We start from the raw sequence: 17,302 nt of genomic DNA, 5'->3' as shown, positions 1-17,302 counted from the left end.
TTTTTCCCTTCGTGGAAACGGGGGTTCAAGTAAATCCCAACTCGGGCTTAGAGCGATCGTCAGGAACACGCGTCGAATTCTCCCTTTTGATGTACTCCCCCGTCAGGGCAATGGGTGATTTTTATGGGACGGGACAGGCCGATAAGGGGGTAACTGACTGAAAGAGTATTAAACAATTTGCTGCGTTTTTACACGGGGAAAATTTACGGTTAGTGCTCTAACTATCAGATGTGTGAATGAGTATTAAAGTGTCACATTATGAGTTATTTACTGTTTTACTTAAAGGCGGTACTTATTCTCGAGAGAACTAACAACTTTACTAAGATACGAACTCCTAAGGAAAGTGGCATGCAAGCCACCAAACACAATAACGCGAAATGCATAATTGGTTCTCTCTGTGTAAACTAGAGCTTAAGTCCGGGGTGGTCCGGACATCTTCCGGAAGTGCGTTTGCGGGTGCAAATGGCCGTGTGATGCGGCACCCTCCGCGAAGCCTTCGCTTCGCCCGCTCCTCAGGCTGGTGCGTGCTTTTTTATCCCCGGGACACGGGTGCCACATGCTGCCGGGATTTGTTTTGTTAATTTCTCTTTCGGGTGCGGGGATACGTATTCGCTGAACCCCTGAATCACTTTGGGCCACCCTTGTGGCGTTGCAGGCCGCATGCTAATTGAAACCTGTGCGGAGCTCCGTTTTGGACCTTTCTGGCTGCCTTGGTAGCCAAAAGTTTCGATTAATTAATAAGGAATTCATGTCTGATTTTATAACTTCATCAATAAGCCCCGCGTCGCACCGCCCCCGTTCCCCCGGCGCTTACTCCCCCGCTTTTGTGAGGGAAATTCACAATGAATATTTATGCGCGTCGCCTCTTGACTGGGAAATGTGAAAGGCGCGGGGAGGGGTCTCTGGCTGGTAGGGTGGCTGGGTGGCTGGGTGGCTCGTGGTGCAGTGGCCAACAGCTGCCGACAGGCGCACCAGTTGCCCGAAATAGCGTCTTTTGTGGGAAAAGGGGGCTGAGATGGTCCAAGCGCTTGGCCCTCTAATTTTATTAACACGTTCATCATTCCTCGCCGTTCGGCGGCACAAGTGGCGCCTGAGGACGGCAATCAGTCTGGGGATCCCATTTTCCGACCCACACCCCCTCTTCCCCCCGCCCGCACCCTTTGCAACGGCTGCCGCCTGCTGCTGCCTCGAGTTTTCCAGCAAGGGGGCATTTCATATTGGTCCCCCCGTCTCATGCATGGAGGCGAATTAATAAAAATTATTGCATATATTTGTAATTCCGGGTGCCTCTTTAACGGGTGGCCTGGGGGAGTAATGAGGGGGTGGTGGGTGGTGGGGGTGCTGGGCGGTTGCTGGGCGACTGCTTTATTGGCGCGTGCTGCTGCGTTTTATCGCTCCCTCCGCTCCCGCTCCCACTGCCCCTGCCCTGCCACTCCTATTTTATGATGGCTCCCTTTCCTTGGCGGCTGGTGCAGAGGAAAGCGTTTTGGACATATTTCACTACACAACAAAGAAATTCTGAGGGATGTAACATTGATATTGGCATCAGACGGTATCCATTAGATATCGCTGCCAACGGAATCAATGAAATAGGACAGTTTGATCATTTTGATAATAGAATTCAAAGTTGGCTAAGATTTTACCGATTCCTATATAAGTCTATTTTGTTTTTAGTGCTACAAACATGTGAACATCTTTACTTCTTTTAAAACTTCCTGCCACTTTGGGAGTGCATTCCAATCTTCTAAAATATAGTGCTTCTATTTAAATTGGGCACTGGCCACCAATTTTTCTCCCTGTACATTTTAGGGGAGCAACAAAAGACTTGCATGGAATTCGTAGCCAGGTGGAGCGCAAAGTTCTTATTACCGGGAATTTTGGGAATCTCAAGCTGGTCCCTTGCATAATTAAATTGATTAATAGGTGGGGCGCAATTCCGCTTGCAAGCCACAAGGAAGTTGGCCGAAGGGGAATGCATATACGAGTATACGTTCTGTTAACACTCTCGACTGAGCAAGCAGAATCGGCTCTTATCTGTATCTCCGTATCTATTTGCCGGTGCTGTAATCTCGGACTTGTGTTAGCACTTTAATAGTACTCCCGGTACTCAACGATTTATTCACACTCGGATCTGTAAATGTTGTGGCTGTTGTCATCCATTTTGTTAGCACTAAGGCAAACAATTTATAACAAACTGTCTGGATGTGTTTTATCGTCACGTCACACAGATGAAGAAGTCGTGATGTAATTTTTTATCGATTACAGTGGGCGCGGGGGAAGTGTGGGGGAAGAGGAGCCAGGGTCTGGGTTGTTGACTCCGGTGATTTATGGTGTGGCATGCATCCGAGTTCCTGGGTTGCTCTAATGTATCGGTGGTGCTATAAGACCCCGAGTTCCCGGCCCCGGCTCCTTTGTCGCTGTCCATTAGCTTGTAAAACGCTGCTGATTGGCACTGTGATAGGGACAATTAAATTGTCGTTCTTAATCAGCGCCGAGTGCACTAATTCATTGTGTTTAATTTCTTTCGCATTTTGTTTAATGTTTTTTTCCATTTCTTTCCATTTTCGTGCCCTGGTCAATTGCACTTTTCAGAGCCAATGCGGGTCGCCGACGTTCGAGAAGGAATTGCGCGAACAAATTGAGAAGTAAGTGACAAATAAGTTAAGTGGCTCAACGCGATAACAAGGCTCGTGCGGAGTGTGTGGGAAATAAATGCGGAAAGAGGTGGATCCCGCAGACCAGAACTTTCGCACTTCCGTTTCTTGGGCCGAACCCATTTACACTAATGCCAAGAACCGGCCAAAATATTCATTTAATTCGTCTAGCCGGCGAATGCGGAGTGTTTTCGCGCTGCTTTTGGCAATCGTACGCAAATAACTCATACCACGCTCGTGACCGGCCACGCCCGCTCGGCCTTCTCGGCCATTACGCACAGAACAAGTTAACGGCACGGCGATGCAATTTTCCAAATTGCCAGCACCGGAGGATGAAGCAGGAAGCGCTTTCCGGCGAAACCCATCAATCAGCGAACCCTCAGCGGCGCCCTCTGCCGGCCCGAATGCGCAATTACCGCGACCGCGAATGGGTGCAAAGTTCTGGTCTGGGCCGAGATTCAACCTCTCTTTCGGACCTTTCCTTACGACCACCAATAGCCGCTAATTCCCGCGCAGATTGTCCATGCAAGCGTTTCTTTTCGAACACAACTCAGCAGGGAACTGGTTGGGGATTACCTATTTAGACCTCAGAGTTATTTGGTTGCTTTTAAGGTCGGGAAACCCTTGTAACTCAGTTTATATTTGCATTTCAACAGCAAATGAGTTGTCAGCTTCTGTGACTCAATTATAAGTTCAAAACCTTGATATTAACAGTAGCATAGTAGAACGCAACTTATTATTGTGTTGACTAACTCAAAAGCTTAAAAGATACGTACGTCATGTTTATGAGCACTGAATCAAGCACTTTTAGAAGAAATTTCCTTATTCACCCAGTGAGTCGTAAACAAGATTCAATAGGTTTTCACTAAAATATTTGTGTTTTTTTTAAGTACCCGTAATGCAGGCGTAGAATCAATACAACCAGTCATATTTTCACCCAGCCTCTGATAAATAAGTAATCAATACCCGGAGTTCCCTGCTGAAAGCGCCCCACGTCTGCCATGATTTTGCAATCGTTTTCATTTATGCATTCTATATTTGTCCTCTTTTTTTCGCTTTGCCCCGGCACCCGCTCCCGCGTCTGAATCCGAATGCGAACCCGAATCCGCAGCATGAATCGCATTATGAAATCCAAAGAACGCAAGCAAATGCAGACATGTCGGGATCACAAGGCACTGCAGGTATGTATCGGATGGAACGGAAAAGGGGAGAGGGACAAGGGGCTTTTCCGCACGGAGCCGCGCAGCATGTGGAAAATCAATTTGCACAGCGCGAGTTTCCTCGGGAATGCGGGGAAGGGGGGAGGGGGGAGGAGTGCCTCCGACTCAAGTCATAAATAAGCGCATAAATTCATTTTTAAGAACAATCTCTCCCCTCGCTGCCATTCCGGCGCATACAAATTGTCTCTTATCCGGACGGAGTAACTGGAGTCGGCGACGAGACTCTGTTGGGATGCTGGGTAAGGGCACGTTACATTACACATTTTTGCCCGAATTGATTGAGCGTCGGCATTAGAGACGCTTCACTACGCCCTAGTGGCAGCTTTTCATTACCATTTTCCGGGGGCTGGGGGAATGGAAAATGCTTTCCCTTTCGTCGTTAACTTCTGGCAATCTCGTTCACCGCGCCAGCCAAAGCCGCCCAAGCCGCGCTAATGAAGCCCAAGGTCTTCACGTCCCATGGCTACATGGCCTTCTGGCCAGCTAACAAGTTGGCTTTGATCGAGATTGGATATTTGTTACACGATGGAGCCCGGATCCCGGGGAGGGGTCTTGTAACTACTGCTCACTTAGCACTTACAAAAAGAGCCGGTTGATGGATGAGGAGCCGTGTGCCGGAGTGCGACCCTCATCAGGGCAGCTGTCAGGGGCGAAGGTTGCCCCCGGCACTTGATAAATACTCGATCTAATCAGTTAGCCCTTTCTCAACAGAGGTTTCGTTGTACGGATCGCTTTTATGGGCTTTGTGCAGCATCAAATCGAAAACTCACACTTTATGAGCGGAGTTCGGAAAAGGGACAGATATTATATCAACATTTGCAGTCTATCTGGAACACAACCTAGTTCTAGTCTATCTTTTATGTGCACTTTATGTTGTCTATAAACAAAATATATTTTACACTCTAGTGTAATTTTGACAAAATATATGTTGATACTGCTCTTATGCTTAGGTGCATGTACCATTCTTAGCTTATCTAAAACTGAAACCAACATGCAGATTACGAACGCAGATATGAATGTGTTTTATCAACGAACATATCTCTATGAAAACAAAAAGATAGGTACTACGACTGTCAGGTTTCACAACGATATCGTAATATCCCAAACTGTTAAAAACCAAATGATTATTCATTATTATGAATTTGCTAAACAAGATCTCATTCCGACTTTTTTACAGACCCGCTTTGCCCGGCAGGAGAGCCTTCTCCAGTCTATGCAACAGGAGAATCGGTCTCTGCTCACCCGGATCCGGCAGTATGAGCACTGCTTGGACGACGTGATGCGCAAGGTGGTGGACGCCATCGTGGCGGAAGATAATCTGCGGGAGGAGGTGAGCATGCTGAAGGGCAGGGTTCGGGATCTGGAGGCCCAGAATGCCGCCTTGTCCGCCAGTCCGATGAAGGGCAGAGACGAGGGATACTGCACCATGAGCAGTGGACAGCCGCAGCCGTCGAATGGCCACCTGGAGGACCTGCCCGAGGAACCGGAGCAGTGGCTTCTGCCCGCAGAGCCCTGCTCCACGGAGATGGAGGACTGGAGCATGTCGCAGGAGGAGCTGGCCGTGATGACCTTCGAAGACGAGCGGGATCAGCAGCACCACCATCTCCAGCATCCTCAGCAACAGCAGCGCAGGAAGAGGGATCACGACTGGCTTTGGCCATCCAGCGACTTTATCAACTCCACCACCGTGGAAACGGATTCAGTGGCCGACGGCATTGCTCAGCTGCTGCAGCAGAAGGTAAGCGATGGGGCTGGAGAAGATCATTCATAAATACCTGTAACCAATTCCGTTTTCAGATCGTTTACTCCGAGGACGAGGAGGTGGCCTGCACGGACTTCACCAACGACTTCTACAAGCTGGTCAACATCCGTTCGAACTCCTCTCGCAGCCTTTACTCCTATTTGGAGGGTGAGACAGATGATGAGGACGAGGACGACGATGATGGCGAGGATTCCAGCATGTCGGAGAGCCAGGTGGGACCTGCAGGACGAACTGCGGGAGTTAGTCCCACGCCCAGCGAGGCGGGCAGGGCCCAGTTGACCAGCTGCTCCTCCAGCGAAACGGATGATCTGTCTGCCAGTCAGGCGAAGAAGGACGAGGAACCCGATTACGCAGTAATTGATGAGTGCCGAAGGAGGGTGAGCGACATAGAAATCGAGGATGTACCCATGATTGTGGGCAGCACGCCAATGAAGCCGCTGGACGAGCAACAGTGCATTGCCCAGATCATTAAGAGCGAGCTGCGACGACCTCCTCATGCCCTGGTCAAGTCCAAATCTGTGCTGGAGGAGCAGGAGCCCAGCTGCATCCTGCGACACAATCAACGCCGCGAACTGGAGTCCACCGTGGTGCGCAGCGACAGCATCAGCTGTGCCATGATGACTAAAATGGCCAAAGAGGCGGTGCCTCCGGCGCCCGGTATGGTGACCAAGTTGAAGGAGCGGATGCTCCTGCGGCAGGCCTCCACGCCTCCGACAGCCAGCCCCTGGCGCAGGAGCAATGGCTGGAAGAGGGTCACCTCGCCGGTTCATGCACCAGCGGCTGTTTCGCCAAAGAAGGTAAGATCATCTTGAATCAAAATCAAACGTGTTTAATCAAAGCATTGAACTTGCAGAAGGAAGCCAAGTCAACGGAGCCGCCAAAGAGTTGCCTGTCCAAGGCGCAGCCCACGAGAATTCCAACGAGCATCCATTCGTCGGTGTCCTCGTCCTCCTCGATGTCCTCGTCCTGTTCGCCATCTCCCTCCTCCCCCTCGCCACAGTCCCCTCAGCAAAGGTCACCGGGTCAGCAGGCCCAGCAGCAGCGAAAATCGAAGATTCCTCCACCAGTTCCCGTGCGACGATCCTACGCCAGTTAGGATAAACCACTGCTAAATCTCAAATCAATAATCGTCAAGCTAACAAATATTTAAAGATTAAAAAGACTAAATTGTGATATATTCAAACAAAACAGAACAGAACAGAGATACAGAAGCATTAAGATGATTAAGCGATTAAGCTGATTGTGGAGGATCAAGCGAGTTTTGTACGTACGAATACGAGTATTTATGTATATTGTAAATTTTTTGAAGGATGTTTTACCTTGTAAGCGGCACTGCCAAGTGTTTCCCCTGAAAAAGAGGAAAATGAGAAACAAACCGATATGCTCGCCCTGCTCTATACCCTGTATTTTGTAGAGCAGAGGTCGCAGCACCCAGATCAGTGGGTTACACTGACTAGAATGGGACAATTTGATTGACTTCAAACTGGATTCAAGCCACTATTAGCTATGGTCATGACTAGATGAACCACTACGTAGTCTTCCGCACAAGTCGAGTGTATTCGTAGGACACGGTTAACACGCAAACTAAACCAAGTTAGTAGCTCCCCACACTAACTCAGTTGAACATTTGCATTTAAGGTGAAATATTTCGAAGTGTTTGCAATGCGTAGAAAGCATAATATTATGCTTTACGATATATAAACATATTTATATGTGGTTTCCAAGCGAACATTGAACATCAACGACAACTACACCAATAAGCTGTATATACCAGTCGTTCTAACTAATGACGAGCTCTTCTCCAACCGTAGTTAGCTCCTCAGGGGCAGCTGCCACCGACTAATCCTCCGCAGCAGCCCCATTCCTATGCATATGCCTACACTATATAGAACAGAACGCACTACGACCGAGGAGGGAACTTAGATGTAAGCTCGTATAAACATTATAAATGTATTTTCTTAGCGTAGCGAGTACAAAATAAACAAAAAGAAGTTACAGAAAAATAAACTATTGACCCAACCAGTGGCCTCGCCTCTTAAAAACGGTTATCGCGGCGTGCTGGTAAAATCTTACATAAATATGTACGGGCTTGTACTACTAATCAATAACGTAAAATGCAAACAAACACGGTCACTTGGACTTCTTAGGTGGTGCGGCTTAGAATGAGTTCTAGTTCTTGCTTCAGCTGGAGAGAACCCAAACGTGATTCCGGGGCGCTGACCCAGCAGCTTCTGTACAACGTGGAGTAGGCGCTTTCCAGGCACGCACTCGCCTCTGGCGCCGGGCCTTGGCTGTCGAAGTGGAGCGCTAATCGGTTCCGGCGGCATTTCTTCTTCAGATCTCGGCCGGCGATGTAAGATGGATCGAGACTCAGATTACGGCGGGCCGGGGCACTTGCCCTTCTGTACATCACGTCGGCGTCATTTTCATTGACGATGTTCCAATCGCAGTGGCTGGGGCTGTCCAGAGCCAGAAACATTAATTGATGGTACTTATCCGGCCGAAGTTCGTGCTTCACCACCTGGTAGGCTATGGTTTCGTTGCAGTCAAGCGTGTGATAGGGCAATCTGCGGGCTTGCAGTTGCCACATTGTGATGCCCAGAGAGTAGATATCGGAGGCCTCGGATAGGGTTTCTGATCGCAGCACTTCTGGAGACATATACCTCAGGGTTCCGTTGGCACCAGTTTGCTCTGGTCTGGCACAAGACTCGCCCATCTCAATGGATGAGCCGAAGTCGCAGAGCTTGCAGATGTAACTGCGTCTGACCTTGGATAAATGGCCAACCCCCGCAGACTTGATTCCCAGGGCAACCAAAATATTGGTTGGCTTGACATCCAGATGTAATACGTTCTGGGAATGACAGTACCTCAGAGCAGCGACCACGTCCAGGGTTATCCTGAAAATAGCATGGTTGACTCCAGGGGTCAAGGGGCAAGGGGAAAACTGATCGTACAAAACCCTGTGCATCAGTGGCAGCGCCAGAGTGTCTACGATCCTCTGCAGGCATTGTCCCCTGGGACATTCCATTATGACCAGGCCGAACTCCACGGCGGATTCTAGTTTCAGCAGCCGCACAATGTTCCTGTGCTGCAAGTTCATCAAGTGCGCCTCATTGTGCAATGTGGAAGAAGCCTGGGCTCGAATAATTTTCACAGCAACGCACCGATCTGCACAAGAACCCCATGTTTATTTAGTTCCCCGCAGGCTTTGAACATACCCCGGTAGATAGCCTTAAACACCGTGCCGTAGGCTCCGCGTCCTAGTATCTGGCACCTGGTGGAAACGGGGTTGCCCTCCTTGAGCAGTTGCCTCCTCTTCGGCGTATTCAGCAAAAGCTCTCCCATTTGTCTGTCTTCTAAAAGCGGCCCTTTCGATTGGAAACTTGATTGAAATATAAACACTGCACATGGCCTTCTTTTTTCCGACCTCCTAACGGTTCATTTTTGAACAGCTGGGCGACAAAGTTGCCCGATTGCCTTCTAAATTTGTCTCTAAGACGATATTCATCGCCATTAAGGTAGTGCTCTTGAAAATATAACTTTTCAGTCCCAAGGAAAAAATGTAACTTCCAGATAAACCTTTTATTTTCAGCCACAATACGCACTACTAAAATTAATTGCAATTGTATATTTACACTAATAATGCACACTGTTTCACTTGAAGTGCCTCTCCAGCAATTACACATGGTTGAAATAACCATAGTGTACGGAAATATAATTGTAATAAATGGATTGTAAGGGCTTTCGAGGGTTCATTTTAGGCTTAATACTATACAAATAAATATTATTACAAATGTCGCTGGCTCTTTCGTGATGAGTTGCTAGTTGCGTTCCCTATGCAATTTCTCGGTCTCCGCCCGCAAGTCCTGTGAAAATGGTAACTTAGAAGGAATTGCAATATACCAGCAATTCAAGCTTACCCGAAACGCTTCCTGGATTTTGTCTGTGATGAGCTTCCGCGCAGTGGGCTCCGGCACTTGCCGCTTTTTAAGGTCCAGAATGAAATCGTTGAGGTCCAACGGCTTACCCACATTCAATGTGACTTTCTTGCTTCGCTGAATCACGTAGGGCTCCACATTTGGCAGTAGGTCGTCCATGCCCTCGTGCCACATGGGCAGAATGATGGGTATCTTGGGTGACTCGTAGATGATTCTGCCCACGCCCCACTTGAGCCGCAGCTCCTCCTTCGCCATGTTCACCTTGCCCTCGGGAAACACGTGAATCCAATGGCCCAGAGCAGCCTTTTCGATGCACAGGTTAATTGCCTCCTGGTAGACACCGATGCCACGCACAACAGGTATGCACTTGCCTGCGAATGGGAACGTACTCTGTTAGTTATCTTTTAGTTATCAAATATTGATAGTAAAGTTATTAAATAGCGTAAGAAATCGTTAGGGAAATATATATATATTTCTTTGTCTCAGATCGTTATTAGTAGAAATATTTCGGTGGCCCCAACATAAGTATATATCCGAAACAATAAAAATAGCCATTCGTTGATCAATACTAGAAGATTAATATGTTTGTCCCCTCCGTTTAAATAAAATGGTCCCTTTTATAGAAAGTGTCTCCTCATTCGAAAATTATTATCCTTGAAGTTCCCAAAGTGTTTTCAAAATGTGTGCCATCGTCTTTGTTTTTTTTTTGTGACGCTTCCGACAGCAACTAGTTTGGTTGGCTATCGACGTTACAGATATAGCTTCATCAATTCCCCAGCTGTACAATGTCTGCAGAATTCCAATCCTACACCAACTTATCCCCACTAGTCTCACCGAACATGAAGAAGAGCGAGTGCCGCCTGTTGGTGAAGCAGATGTCGTGGGCGGCCATCGACCACCGGATTTTGAAGGTATTGCAAACGACGCCCAACGGAAGACAGCCCCACAGTCCGGGATCGTCGAAGCAGGAGTAGTGGTTGGACACGGTCAGCAAGGGAACGCCGTGGGGTCGCTTGTTAATCAATTTGACCAGTCGTTCCTTGTTGTAGACGCGGGGTTTGTTCAGGAACACTGCAAAACGAAATAGAAGGGCGAGAGATCAGCATTTGCATAATTGTGCAGAGCTACCAATTAACAACACGGCGACGTTTGACCTCGATGGCCAGCATCCGCACATCGTTTATCAACCAAGACATTCGCAGTCGCAGTCGCATTCGCATTCACGGTCAGGGGCACAGCTCTCCGAGCGAATCGCTTGGCCAAAAATAAACGTGCCTTTGGGCCAGTTGTTGGGTAAGGTCGGCTCTGCCGGATAGATACTCACTCAGCACAATCTTGCTAAAGATTCCGACGGCGGAGATGACGAATTGACTGGCCACGTACCAGAGCCGCGTGGGGTTCCTTAGCCTGGGGAATATCCAGTCGATGTTGTAGGGCACCTCCACGCCGGGGCCCACATCCAGGGCAGGATCGGCGTGCCGGTCGGACATGGGTGGCGAGAGGGGCGACGAGGGCGGAGGCGGGGACAGGTCCTTAGGCTGGCCACTCCGAACGGTCTGCGTGGCGATGTCCTTGCGCTCCTGCTGACTGGCCGGAAACCGCTCGTCCGCCACTGGCCGCGCCTCCGGAGCTTGGACGTACTGCTGTGGGTGAGATAAGGAGGGAAATTGAGTTATCGACGGGCAGAATAAAGCACTGGGCGAGTCCCGCCGCTAACCATGGATAGCCTTTAATCTTATCGGTCGGACCGAAGAATAGTTTCCTTTTGTGCTTGTGTCTGGCCAGATGCCTATCTGAGCTACGCATTTCGATTCGAATACATGCTTTAGGAATTTCCCTTGTCAACCTTTCGACTACACATCACCACCCCCGGGAAACGCCGCCTTTGTGCCACAGGTTGGCAGCATGCGCAGTGAAAATCCGCTGCGGAAATCCACGTTGCATCTTCGCGCGAATATTGCAGGAAAAACTCACGGCGTCAGAGATCGAAGGCGACCTTCAGCTCGAGTTCGGGGGTATTACATTTGGCACCTGCACTTGCACCTGAGAATCTTTTGCATCCGGACGGCGGGAACTATCGAGCGTAACTGATTTTCGTCTCGACCGAAATCGCCAAGTGCAACAGGCACAAAAGCACGCATGAAACGGGGCGGCTGCCCCTAAACAAAGAGAGACAAGGCGAGAAAGAGCAAGGAAAAGGGCGCGAGAGCAGTGAGGCAACAGTCAAGTGGTCGACCGAAGATTGTGAAACTATCTTTATCAGTTGGCAAAAGTGCTTAGCCAAGCGCTTCCGTGAACAATGATCACGTTGCCGCGACTTGACGAGATAAGCATTCGAATTTAGGCGCCAACCGTGGTGGGCTCGCGATCTAGGGGCAAGGTGAGTTTCGCAAGAGAGTTCTTATCAACTGCTAACATGGATTACTTAGTAAGATAGTACTGAAAGGCGTTTGTTGTTTACCTACGAGAGGGTTAACCTAGGAGCCACTGATACATATGGACGTAGCATAACTAAAAGCTGACTAACAAAAGCATTGTTTGCTTCTTGAAAACGCTTTTGACAGCACCCATTCCGACCCTTTCAACCATTAATAAGTTATACATTAATAAAAGATTTAACTGGTTTAATGATAACCAGCCAGCTCATCCTCAAGGACTTAACTTTTGGACTTCATCTTAAAGTCGTCACACTGGACCAGTAGGTATTGTAGATACCGGAACCTTGTTCCACATAATTTGAACTTTCCCGCCAAATGTGGTGGGAATGGCGACAAATGGTTGCTTTTGAAACGAGGTGAGTAGAAGAGAAAGCGGTGGCCTGATTTTGTTTATGTTTATCAGGTGCACTGAGGGGAACACTTTACGACTGCTGCTATAATTAAGCTCACCCGGGACAGCGCCTGGACCGGCGGTCTATATCCTCCGCTGATCAGCCAGTTTAGGTTCCGCATGGAGGACGCGGCACCCACGTGCCCGGGACGCCTCAGATGGGAACACACAACCATCAACATTTTAACGAGTTCTTAATTTTACGAATACGATATGTGTGGGCAGTTAGCGGGCCTCTACGGGTTTTACATAACCGAAATTAGCAGGCCGAATAAATTCACTTTGCAATTTTGGACGCGCACTGCTTGCTTCTTCGCCCAGCCGCCACTTCTTCACCTCGGCTGCAAACTCATGGGCGTGCGCTCAGGGGGCGCCGAATCCGATTGGCGCATGTCTGGAGGGGGTCGTAGTCTTTGTAGGGGCGGCGAAGGGGCTCAAGGTCAGGGCAAAAGAATCCGAAGAAACTAGAAATTTAATGAAAAACAAAACCGAATCAGCTGCTAGTTGCCATTCACCCCGATGTGGATTCGGCACTCTGCAGCACTAGTTACGACCGGCTGTGTTGGTTAACACTGGTTTCAGTCAGTCTGGCAACACAGAGGGCTCCTCAAAATATTTGGTCGTGGTTTTGTAATTCCCTCTTAAGTATCAATTAAAAGCACGCTTTTGCTGGGTTTCCTGTGCAAATATGTCTCGCAGCGCTCGGCCCCTCACCTCCGCCCGCGTCCTGCACAAAATCAAGGCTCTGAGCACCCCGCAAACCAGCACGGAGTATGTGATCAACCGGAATCCCAGGAACCTGGAGAGGTTGCGAATCGCCTACAAGCCGGGTGGCTATCATCTGGAGAAACCCGGTCGGTCCTACTGGCACACCCTGGAGGTCAACACCAGTGGTCGATACGTCAGCGCCGACGTCAAGCACTTCGAAAATGGAACCATCCTGAGTGCCAGCACCTCCGAATGGGCCATCAAGCAACAGCTGTACAAGACCAACGATACCACGGCCTTTGTGAATCTCGGCAGAGTGCTGGCCCATCGTTGTCTGCAGTCGGGGATTACAGAGATGACGTGCAACGTGGAGGCGGTACCCGGGAGCAAGCTGCAGAAGATGCTCCAAATCCTCCAGGACAATGGTGTGTCCTTCAAGGAACCCCCTCGCCTGGCCAACCAACAGCCCTGGGATGCCGAAAGGCACGAAAAGCCCTGGGAGGTGTTAGACGGAACCTTCGGACCCCCAAGATCGAAGTAACCCAAAGAAACCCAGCTTAGTTTTGGTTTCGTTTAGAATAAACGTTGGTTATTATTGCTAATTACAACGAATCATGGTGATCTATTCGTATTTGCCCTTGATGTCCTTCCAGAGTTTCTGAAAAGGGGGGAAAACTCAATATTTGGCCAGGAAACCCGAGTTACATAAGAGGACTATACTTACGCCTTTGTTGATGCCCTCGAAGATCGCGACCGACGTGACATCGATGGCGCGCTCGAAGAAGAACGCCGACGCGATGATGGCCACGGCGTAGGTGGAGGTGCGCTTGAACAGGGTGTTGTAGATGACCTTCATGTTGGCTGGATTTCTGATTGAAACTTCAGATTTATTCTCAGGTCGACTTTTTCACACGCCAAACTCAGCTGATTTGAGAGGTCCAGTGACAAGCAGTGTGTATAACGTCGAAAAGCTGGAAGCCAGGGTGACCTTAAGTTCGATACACCGACGTTATCGAAAGTGGGCCACCTCTAGACGACGGGCAAAAACAAACGATTCGTGCCAAAATGCTAAATTACCTGGGTTTTTAGCGCAATTGGGGATTCTCTGCGTGAAGCATGGACATAGCCACCATTGAGCTAAGCGTTGAGGCGCTGATAGGGTCTCTCCTGGCCCTGGGAGTCCTGTTTGCCTTCTGCCGTAGCTTGCTTTCCGAGGACTTTGTAAGCAGCTTCAAAACACGTCACGGCTGGAAATCAATAAAGGTCTTGGATCAGGTGAGTGAAATCAACAGTCGAGAACCCTCTTTCACACGATATATCCCCATCTCGTCCCGCCTAGTCCTGCTTCTGCAACGTCTGCGAGATCCTGCTGACCCCCTCCGCCGGACTCTTTTGCGACTGCTGCGGCCTGTGCACCCATGCCACGCCCGCCTGCCAGCGAAGGGCGGACCGGGAGTACCGCTGCAAGGACAAGTGGCTGCGCAACGAGACCTCCGTCCGGCATCTGTGGGTCCACGGCAATCTGCCTATTGGAGTCCACTGCGCCGACTGCAACGAGGAGGTGGACCACCATGTCAGCACGGATCCGGGGTTGTATGGATGGCGCTGTGCCTGGTGCCAACGGTGCTACCACAACGATTGCTACTCCCGCGTCGACTCCAAGGGCGCCTGCGACTTTGGCGAGTTCAAGGATATGATCTTCCCGCCCTACAGCTTTGTGGCCGCTAGGACTAGGGACTCGATGCGCCTTCACCTGGCCAGCATCACGCCGCCGGACATTGAGAACTGGGAGCCGCTGATTGTGATTGCCAACACGAAGTCGGGCAGCAGTACGGGTGCCAATGTGTTGTCCCTGCTGCGAGGCTACCTGCATCCGCTGCAGGTGATGGAGCTGGGATCAAGGGGTCCCCAAGATGCCCTCCAGTGGGTCGCCAAGGCCAGTCCTCGCCCGTGTCGCATACTTGTGGCCGGCGGCGATGGCACCATCGGCTGGGTACTCAATACCATCTACGCGTTAAACATCAAACCCCAGCCAGCGGTGGCCATCATGCCGCTGGGCACAGGCAACGATTTGTCGCGAGTTCTGGGCTGGGGAGCCGAGCCACCCTCGGTCCTCGATCCCGTGGAGATCCTAAGAAGTATTCGTCGTGCCCGCTCCGTGAATCTCGACCGGTATGACCTGCAGATCGAGAAACTGCACTACAGGCTGCCAATCCAGAGGCATCCTACGAAGACGATCCACGTTTACAACTATTTTAGTGTCGGGGTGGATGCGTTCATCACCTACAACTTCCACAAGACGCGGGAATCTCGATTCTATCTGCTCAGCAGTCGGATATTCAATAAGGTAAGGTAATATCTAGTGGGTCTGACTTAATCTCAATCTCTACGATCTTGCTTACAGCTTCTGTACTTTACCTTTGGAACACAACAGGTGATGCAACCAGGTTGCGAACACCTTGAGGAAAAGCTGACTTTGTACCTGGACAACAAGCCTGTGCAACTGCCTGAGCTGCAGGCCCTTGTGTTCCTAAATATCGACTCCTGGGGTGCTGGTTGCAAGCTTTGTGAGCTTAGCAATTCCAACGGCGAAGTGCGCATGGTAAATTCCATCTCCGACGGCATGATGGAGGTGTTCGGCATTGTTTCCTCCTTTCACATTGCTCAGCTGCAGTGCAATATAAGCAAGCCGGTGCGAATTGGCCAAGCCAAGCAAATAAGGGTGCGACTTTGGTTAACCCCATTGAGTCTGTGTTAATCATTAATCCCTTCCAGCTACAAGTGAAGGAGTCCGTGCCAATGCAGGCGGATGGAGAACCTTGGATGCAGGGTCCGGCGGATATACGTTTGTCCTCGCGCAGCCAAGCCCGCGTCCTGAAGTTGGCCGCAACCTGAACGTAATAGCTAATACCCGATAGTTACCCCTTATGTGCCAGTCCCATAATCTCAAAGTACTTAACCTGGAACCTCATTCTATACTTAATCGAATTTGGTACGCTATGGCATTTTAAAGACATCCCATGGAGAAAAACCAAAGCTAGTCGAAGAATACACTAACTCGTATCAGAAAGAAATCCACTTTTATTAAGACTCAATAATCTTTTGAAATATAGTTAAATGTTCGACTGGTAACATGCTGCCCGCAAGGGGCATGCACAACATTTGGGTCAGTAGAGTGTATCGAAAGGCGGGTAAACAACAAAATCAGGATTGCAGCATCAGCTGGAGCCCGCTTTAGAGCATGGTCAGCTCCATAATGGCGTTGACTATGTCGTTGCTGTTGTTCTTCAAAGCCTTGATGGCCTTTGCCCTCGTCGTGTTGGCCTGCGTGATGACCAACTCAATGTCCTTCTCATCGACGCCGGTGTCATCGACCTCCTCCTCGTCTTCCTCGGCAATTGGGGCCACCGAAGTGGTGGCACCCACGCTGTCGGCAGCGCCAGCAGCCTCGGGGGCCTTGAACTTCTCGGCGGCGGCCACCTGGGCCTGTTGCGACAGATCCTCGATCTTGGCCTCGCCGAACACGATGTAGGTGTCGCTGTGCGGGTTCTTGTACACATCCGGGTTGTTGATCACAAAGAGGATGTTCTTCGACTTCCTGATCGTCACCCTGTTGACGCCCTGGATCTGCTTGAGGCCCAGCTTCAGCATGATCTTCCTGGCCTTCTTCTCTCCGCGCGACTGCTTGGCCTTCGAGACCAGGTCGATGGGCAGACCGGTGGCTCCTCCGCCCAGCTGTGTGGTGGCCGCTCCAGCCTCCTCCAGACCGGGCATGCCGCCATCAGAGTCGCTATCGCTGCCATCGTCCTCGACGCGCACGTCCTCGGGTTTTGCCTCCGCGGAGGTGGAGGGCGCAGCCTCGTTCTTGATTTCGGTCAGTTCAGGCATCTTTGTCTGTCTGAAAACAAGTGGACAATGTTTGGTTAGGTAATTGCAGCGAAATCGTGACAAATGGGCTAAGGGAGAGACATCTGGCGCCGGTTCAAAAGGGCGGTCAGATGTCGCAGGTGGGGGTCGTTTTTCATCGATTTTTCGAATTCAACTCCACCTCCTTATTACCCGCCAAAACTAACTATAATCGGCTACTCCGGTAGATTTAATTCTTAAGTATGGTATTTTACAGAAATCAGGGCTGGGATTTCAGGATATTTTGGTAAAATTGAATTTAAGTCAAAAAAACGCGGAGTACAC

General features: G+C 49.9%; 7 protein-coding genes across 16 annotated transcripts in view; 3 read left to right on the top strand and 4 right to left on the bottom strand.

The window, feature by feature from the left end:
* Positions 1-7,658, top strand: part of LOC108029610 (uncharacterized) — a 36,651-nt gene extending 28,993 nt beyond the window's left edge. For 3 of the 5 annotated variants that reach the window (XM_017101991.3, XM_017101990.3, XM_050888199.1), the window contains 5 exons: positions 2,593-2,645; positions 3,766-3,835; positions 5,052-5,612; positions 5,672-6,433; positions 6,490-7,658. In XM_017101991.3, the coding sequence (XP_016957480.1) occupies positions 2,593-2,645; positions 3,766-3,835; positions 5,052-5,612; positions 5,672-6,433; positions 6,490-6,732 (1,689 nt within the window). In that variant the 3' untranslated portion in view covers positions 6,733-7,658. The remainder of the gene's footprint in view (positions 1-2,592; positions 2,646-3,765; positions 3,836-5,051; positions 5,613-5,671; positions 6,434-6,489) is intronic. The other 2 variants (XM_050888198.1, XM_050888197.1) reach the window with 1 other exon arrangement.
* LOC108029612 (proto-oncogene serine/threonine-protein kinase mos) lies at positions 7,563-9,071 on the bottom strand. 2 transcript variants are annotated; one of them, XM_017101996.3, is made up of 3 exons: positions 8,855-9,071; positions 8,591-8,804; positions 7,563-8,533 (listed from the first exon to the last, which is right to left on the bottom strand). In XM_017101996.3, exons 1-3 carry the CDS (start codon positions 8,979-8,981, stop codon positions 7,780-7,782), a joined length of 1,095 nt encoding a protein of 364 aa, XP_016957485.1. In that variant the 5' UTR covers positions 8,982-9,071; the 3' UTR covers positions 7,563-7,779. The 2 variants fall into 2 exon arrangements, with proteins under 2 accessions (XP_016957485.1, XP_016957484.1); XM_017101995.3 differs by having other exon boundaries at positions 7,563-8,804.
* Positions 9,072-9,203: 132 nt separating this feature from the next.
* LOC108029635 (tafazzin) lies at positions 9,204-12,906 on the bottom strand. Of its 4 annotated transcripts, none has more exons than XM_017102034.3 (5): positions 12,463-12,906; positions 10,899-11,217; positions 10,409-10,645; positions 9,557-9,945; positions 9,204-9,502 (listed from the first exon to the last, which is right to left on the bottom strand). In XM_017102034.3, the coding sequence occupies exons 1-5, from the start codon at positions 12,583-12,585 to the stop codon at positions 9,458-9,460; spliced, it is 1,113 nt and encodes a 370-aa protein (XP_016957523.1). In that variant the 5' UTR covers positions 12,586-12,906; the 3' UTR covers positions 9,204-9,457. The 4 variants fall into 4 exon arrangements, with proteins under 4 accessions (XP_016957523.1, XP_016957525.1, XP_016957527.1 ...); XM_017102036.3 differs by having other exon boundaries at positions 10,899-11,214; XM_017102038.3 differs by lacking the exon at positions 12,463-12,906 and adding an exon at positions 11,549-11,682.
* A 63-nt stretch (positions 12,907-12,969) lies between these two features.
* On the top strand, positions 12,970-13,723 carry LOC108029637 (39S ribosomal protein L18, mitochondrial). Its single transcript, XM_017102040.2, has one exon. It carries the CDS (start codon positions 13,092-13,094, stop codon positions 13,650-13,652), a length of 561 nt encoding a protein of 186 aa, XP_016957529.1. The 5' UTR covers positions 12,970-13,091; the 3' UTR covers positions 13,653-13,723.
* LOC108029638 (cytochrome b-c1 complex subunit 9) lies at positions 13,673-14,058 on the bottom strand. The gene is made up of 2 exons (XM_017102041.3): positions 13,836-14,058; positions 13,673-13,769 (listed from the first exon to the last, which is right to left on the bottom strand). Exons 1-2 carry the CDS (start codon positions 13,965-13,967, stop codon positions 13,734-13,736), a joined length of 168 nt encoding a protein of 55 aa, XP_016957530.1. The 5' UTR covers positions 13,968-14,058; the 3' UTR covers positions 13,673-13,733.
* Positions 14,059-14,109: 51 nt separating this feature from the next.
* On the top strand, positions 14,110-16,185 carry LOC108029634 (diacylglycerol kinase epsilon). The gene is made up of 4 exons (XM_017102033.3): positions 14,110-14,386; positions 14,451-15,458; positions 15,516-15,833; positions 15,887-16,185. The coding sequence occupies exons 1-4, from the start codon at positions 14,228-14,230 to the stop codon at positions 16,004-16,006; spliced, it is 1,605 nt and encodes a 534-aa protein (XP_016957522.1). The 5' UTR covers positions 14,110-14,227; the 3' UTR covers positions 16,007-16,185.
* Positions 16,173-17,250, bottom strand: LOC108029636 (nascent polypeptide-associated complex subunit alpha). Of its 2 annotated transcripts, none has more exons than XM_017102039.2 (2): positions 17,233-17,250; positions 16,173-17,009 (listed from the first exon to the last, which is right to left on the bottom strand). In XM_017102039.2, the coding sequence occupies exon 2, from the start codon at positions 16,997-16,999 to the stop codon at positions 16,346-16,348; it is 654 nt and encodes a 217-aa protein (XP_016957528.1). In that variant the 5' UTR covers positions 17,000-17,009; positions 17,233-17,250; the 3' UTR covers positions 16,173-16,345. The 2 variants fall into 2 exon arrangements, with proteins under 2 accessions (XP_016957528.1, XP_050744163.1); XM_050888206.1 differs by lacking the exon at positions 17,233-17,250 and adding an exon at positions 17,171-17,188.
* Between the last annotated feature and the right edge of the window lie 52 nt (positions 17,251-17,302).

Source organism: Drosophila biarmipes, chromosome 2R, assembly GCF_025231255.1.
Source record: "Drosophila biarmipes strain raj3 chromosome 2R, RU_DBia_V1.1, whole genome shotgun sequence".
NCBI classification, from domain to species: domain Eukaryota; kingdom Metazoa; phylum Arthropoda; class Insecta; order Diptera; family Drosophilidae; genus Drosophila; species Drosophila biarmipes.
The sequence above is the reverse complement of the archived record's forward strand: the minus strand, read 5'-3'. Positions and strand labels throughout refer to the sequence as shown.

What these genes read in the sequence shown, in the direction of transcription:
- LOC108029636 (XM_017102039.2), bottom strand. Translation starts at nt 16,999, where the DNA reads ATGCCTGAACTGACCGAAATCAAGAACGAGGCTGCGCCCTCCACCTCC.
- LOC108029638 (XM_017102041.3), bottom strand. Translation starts at nt 13,967, where the DNA reads ATGAAGGTCATCTACAACACCCTGTTCAAGCGCACCTCCACCTACGCC. An exon ending in TCGAGGGCATCAACAAAGGC is followed by an intron (nt 13,770 to 13,835) that starts GTAAGTATAGTC and finishes CCCCCTTTTCAG; the next exon opens with AAACTCTGGAAGGACATCAA.
- LOC108029637 (XM_017102040.2), top strand. Translation starts at nt 13,092, where the DNA reads ATGTCTCGCAGCGCTCGGCCCCTCACCTCCGCCCGCGTCCTGCACAAA.
- LOC108029612 (XM_017101995.3), bottom strand. Translation starts at nt 8,981, where the DNA reads ATGGGAGAGCTTTTGCTGAATACGCCGAAGAGGAGGCAACTGCTCAAG. An exon ending in GTTTAAGGCTATCTACCGGG is followed by an intron (nt 8,805 to 8,854) that starts GTATGTTCAAAG and finishes GTTCTTGTGCAG; the next exon opens with ATCGGTGCGTTGCTGTGAAA.
- LOC108029634 (XM_017102033.3), top strand. Translation starts at nt 14,228, where the DNA reads ATGGACATAGCCACCATTGAGCTAAGCGTTGAGGCGCTGATAGGGTCT. An exon ending in GCAGTCGGATATTCAATAAG is followed by an intron (nt 15,459 to 15,515) that starts GTAAGGTAATAT and finishes TCTTGCTTACAG; the next exon opens with CTTCTGTACTTTACCTTTGG. An exon ending in GCCAAGCCAAGCAAATAAGG is followed by an intron (nt 15,834 to 15,886) that starts GTGCGACTTTGG and finishes AATCCCTTCCAG; the next exon opens with CTACAAGTGAAGGAGTCCGT.
- LOC108029635 (XM_017102034.3), bottom strand. Translation starts at nt 12,585, where the DNA reads ATGTTGATGGTTGTGTGTTCCCATCTGAGGCGTCCCGGGCACGTGGGT. An exon ending in CGGTCCAGGCGCTGTCCCGG is followed by an intron (nt 11,218 to 12,462) that starts GTGAGCTTAATT and finishes TCTCACCCACAG; the next exon opens with CAGTACGTCCAAGCTCCGGA. An exon ending in AAATCCAGGAAGCGTTTCGG is followed by an intron (nt 9,503 to 9,556) that starts GTAAGCTTGAAT and finishes CCATTTTCACAG; the next exon opens with GACTTGCGGGCGGAGACCGA.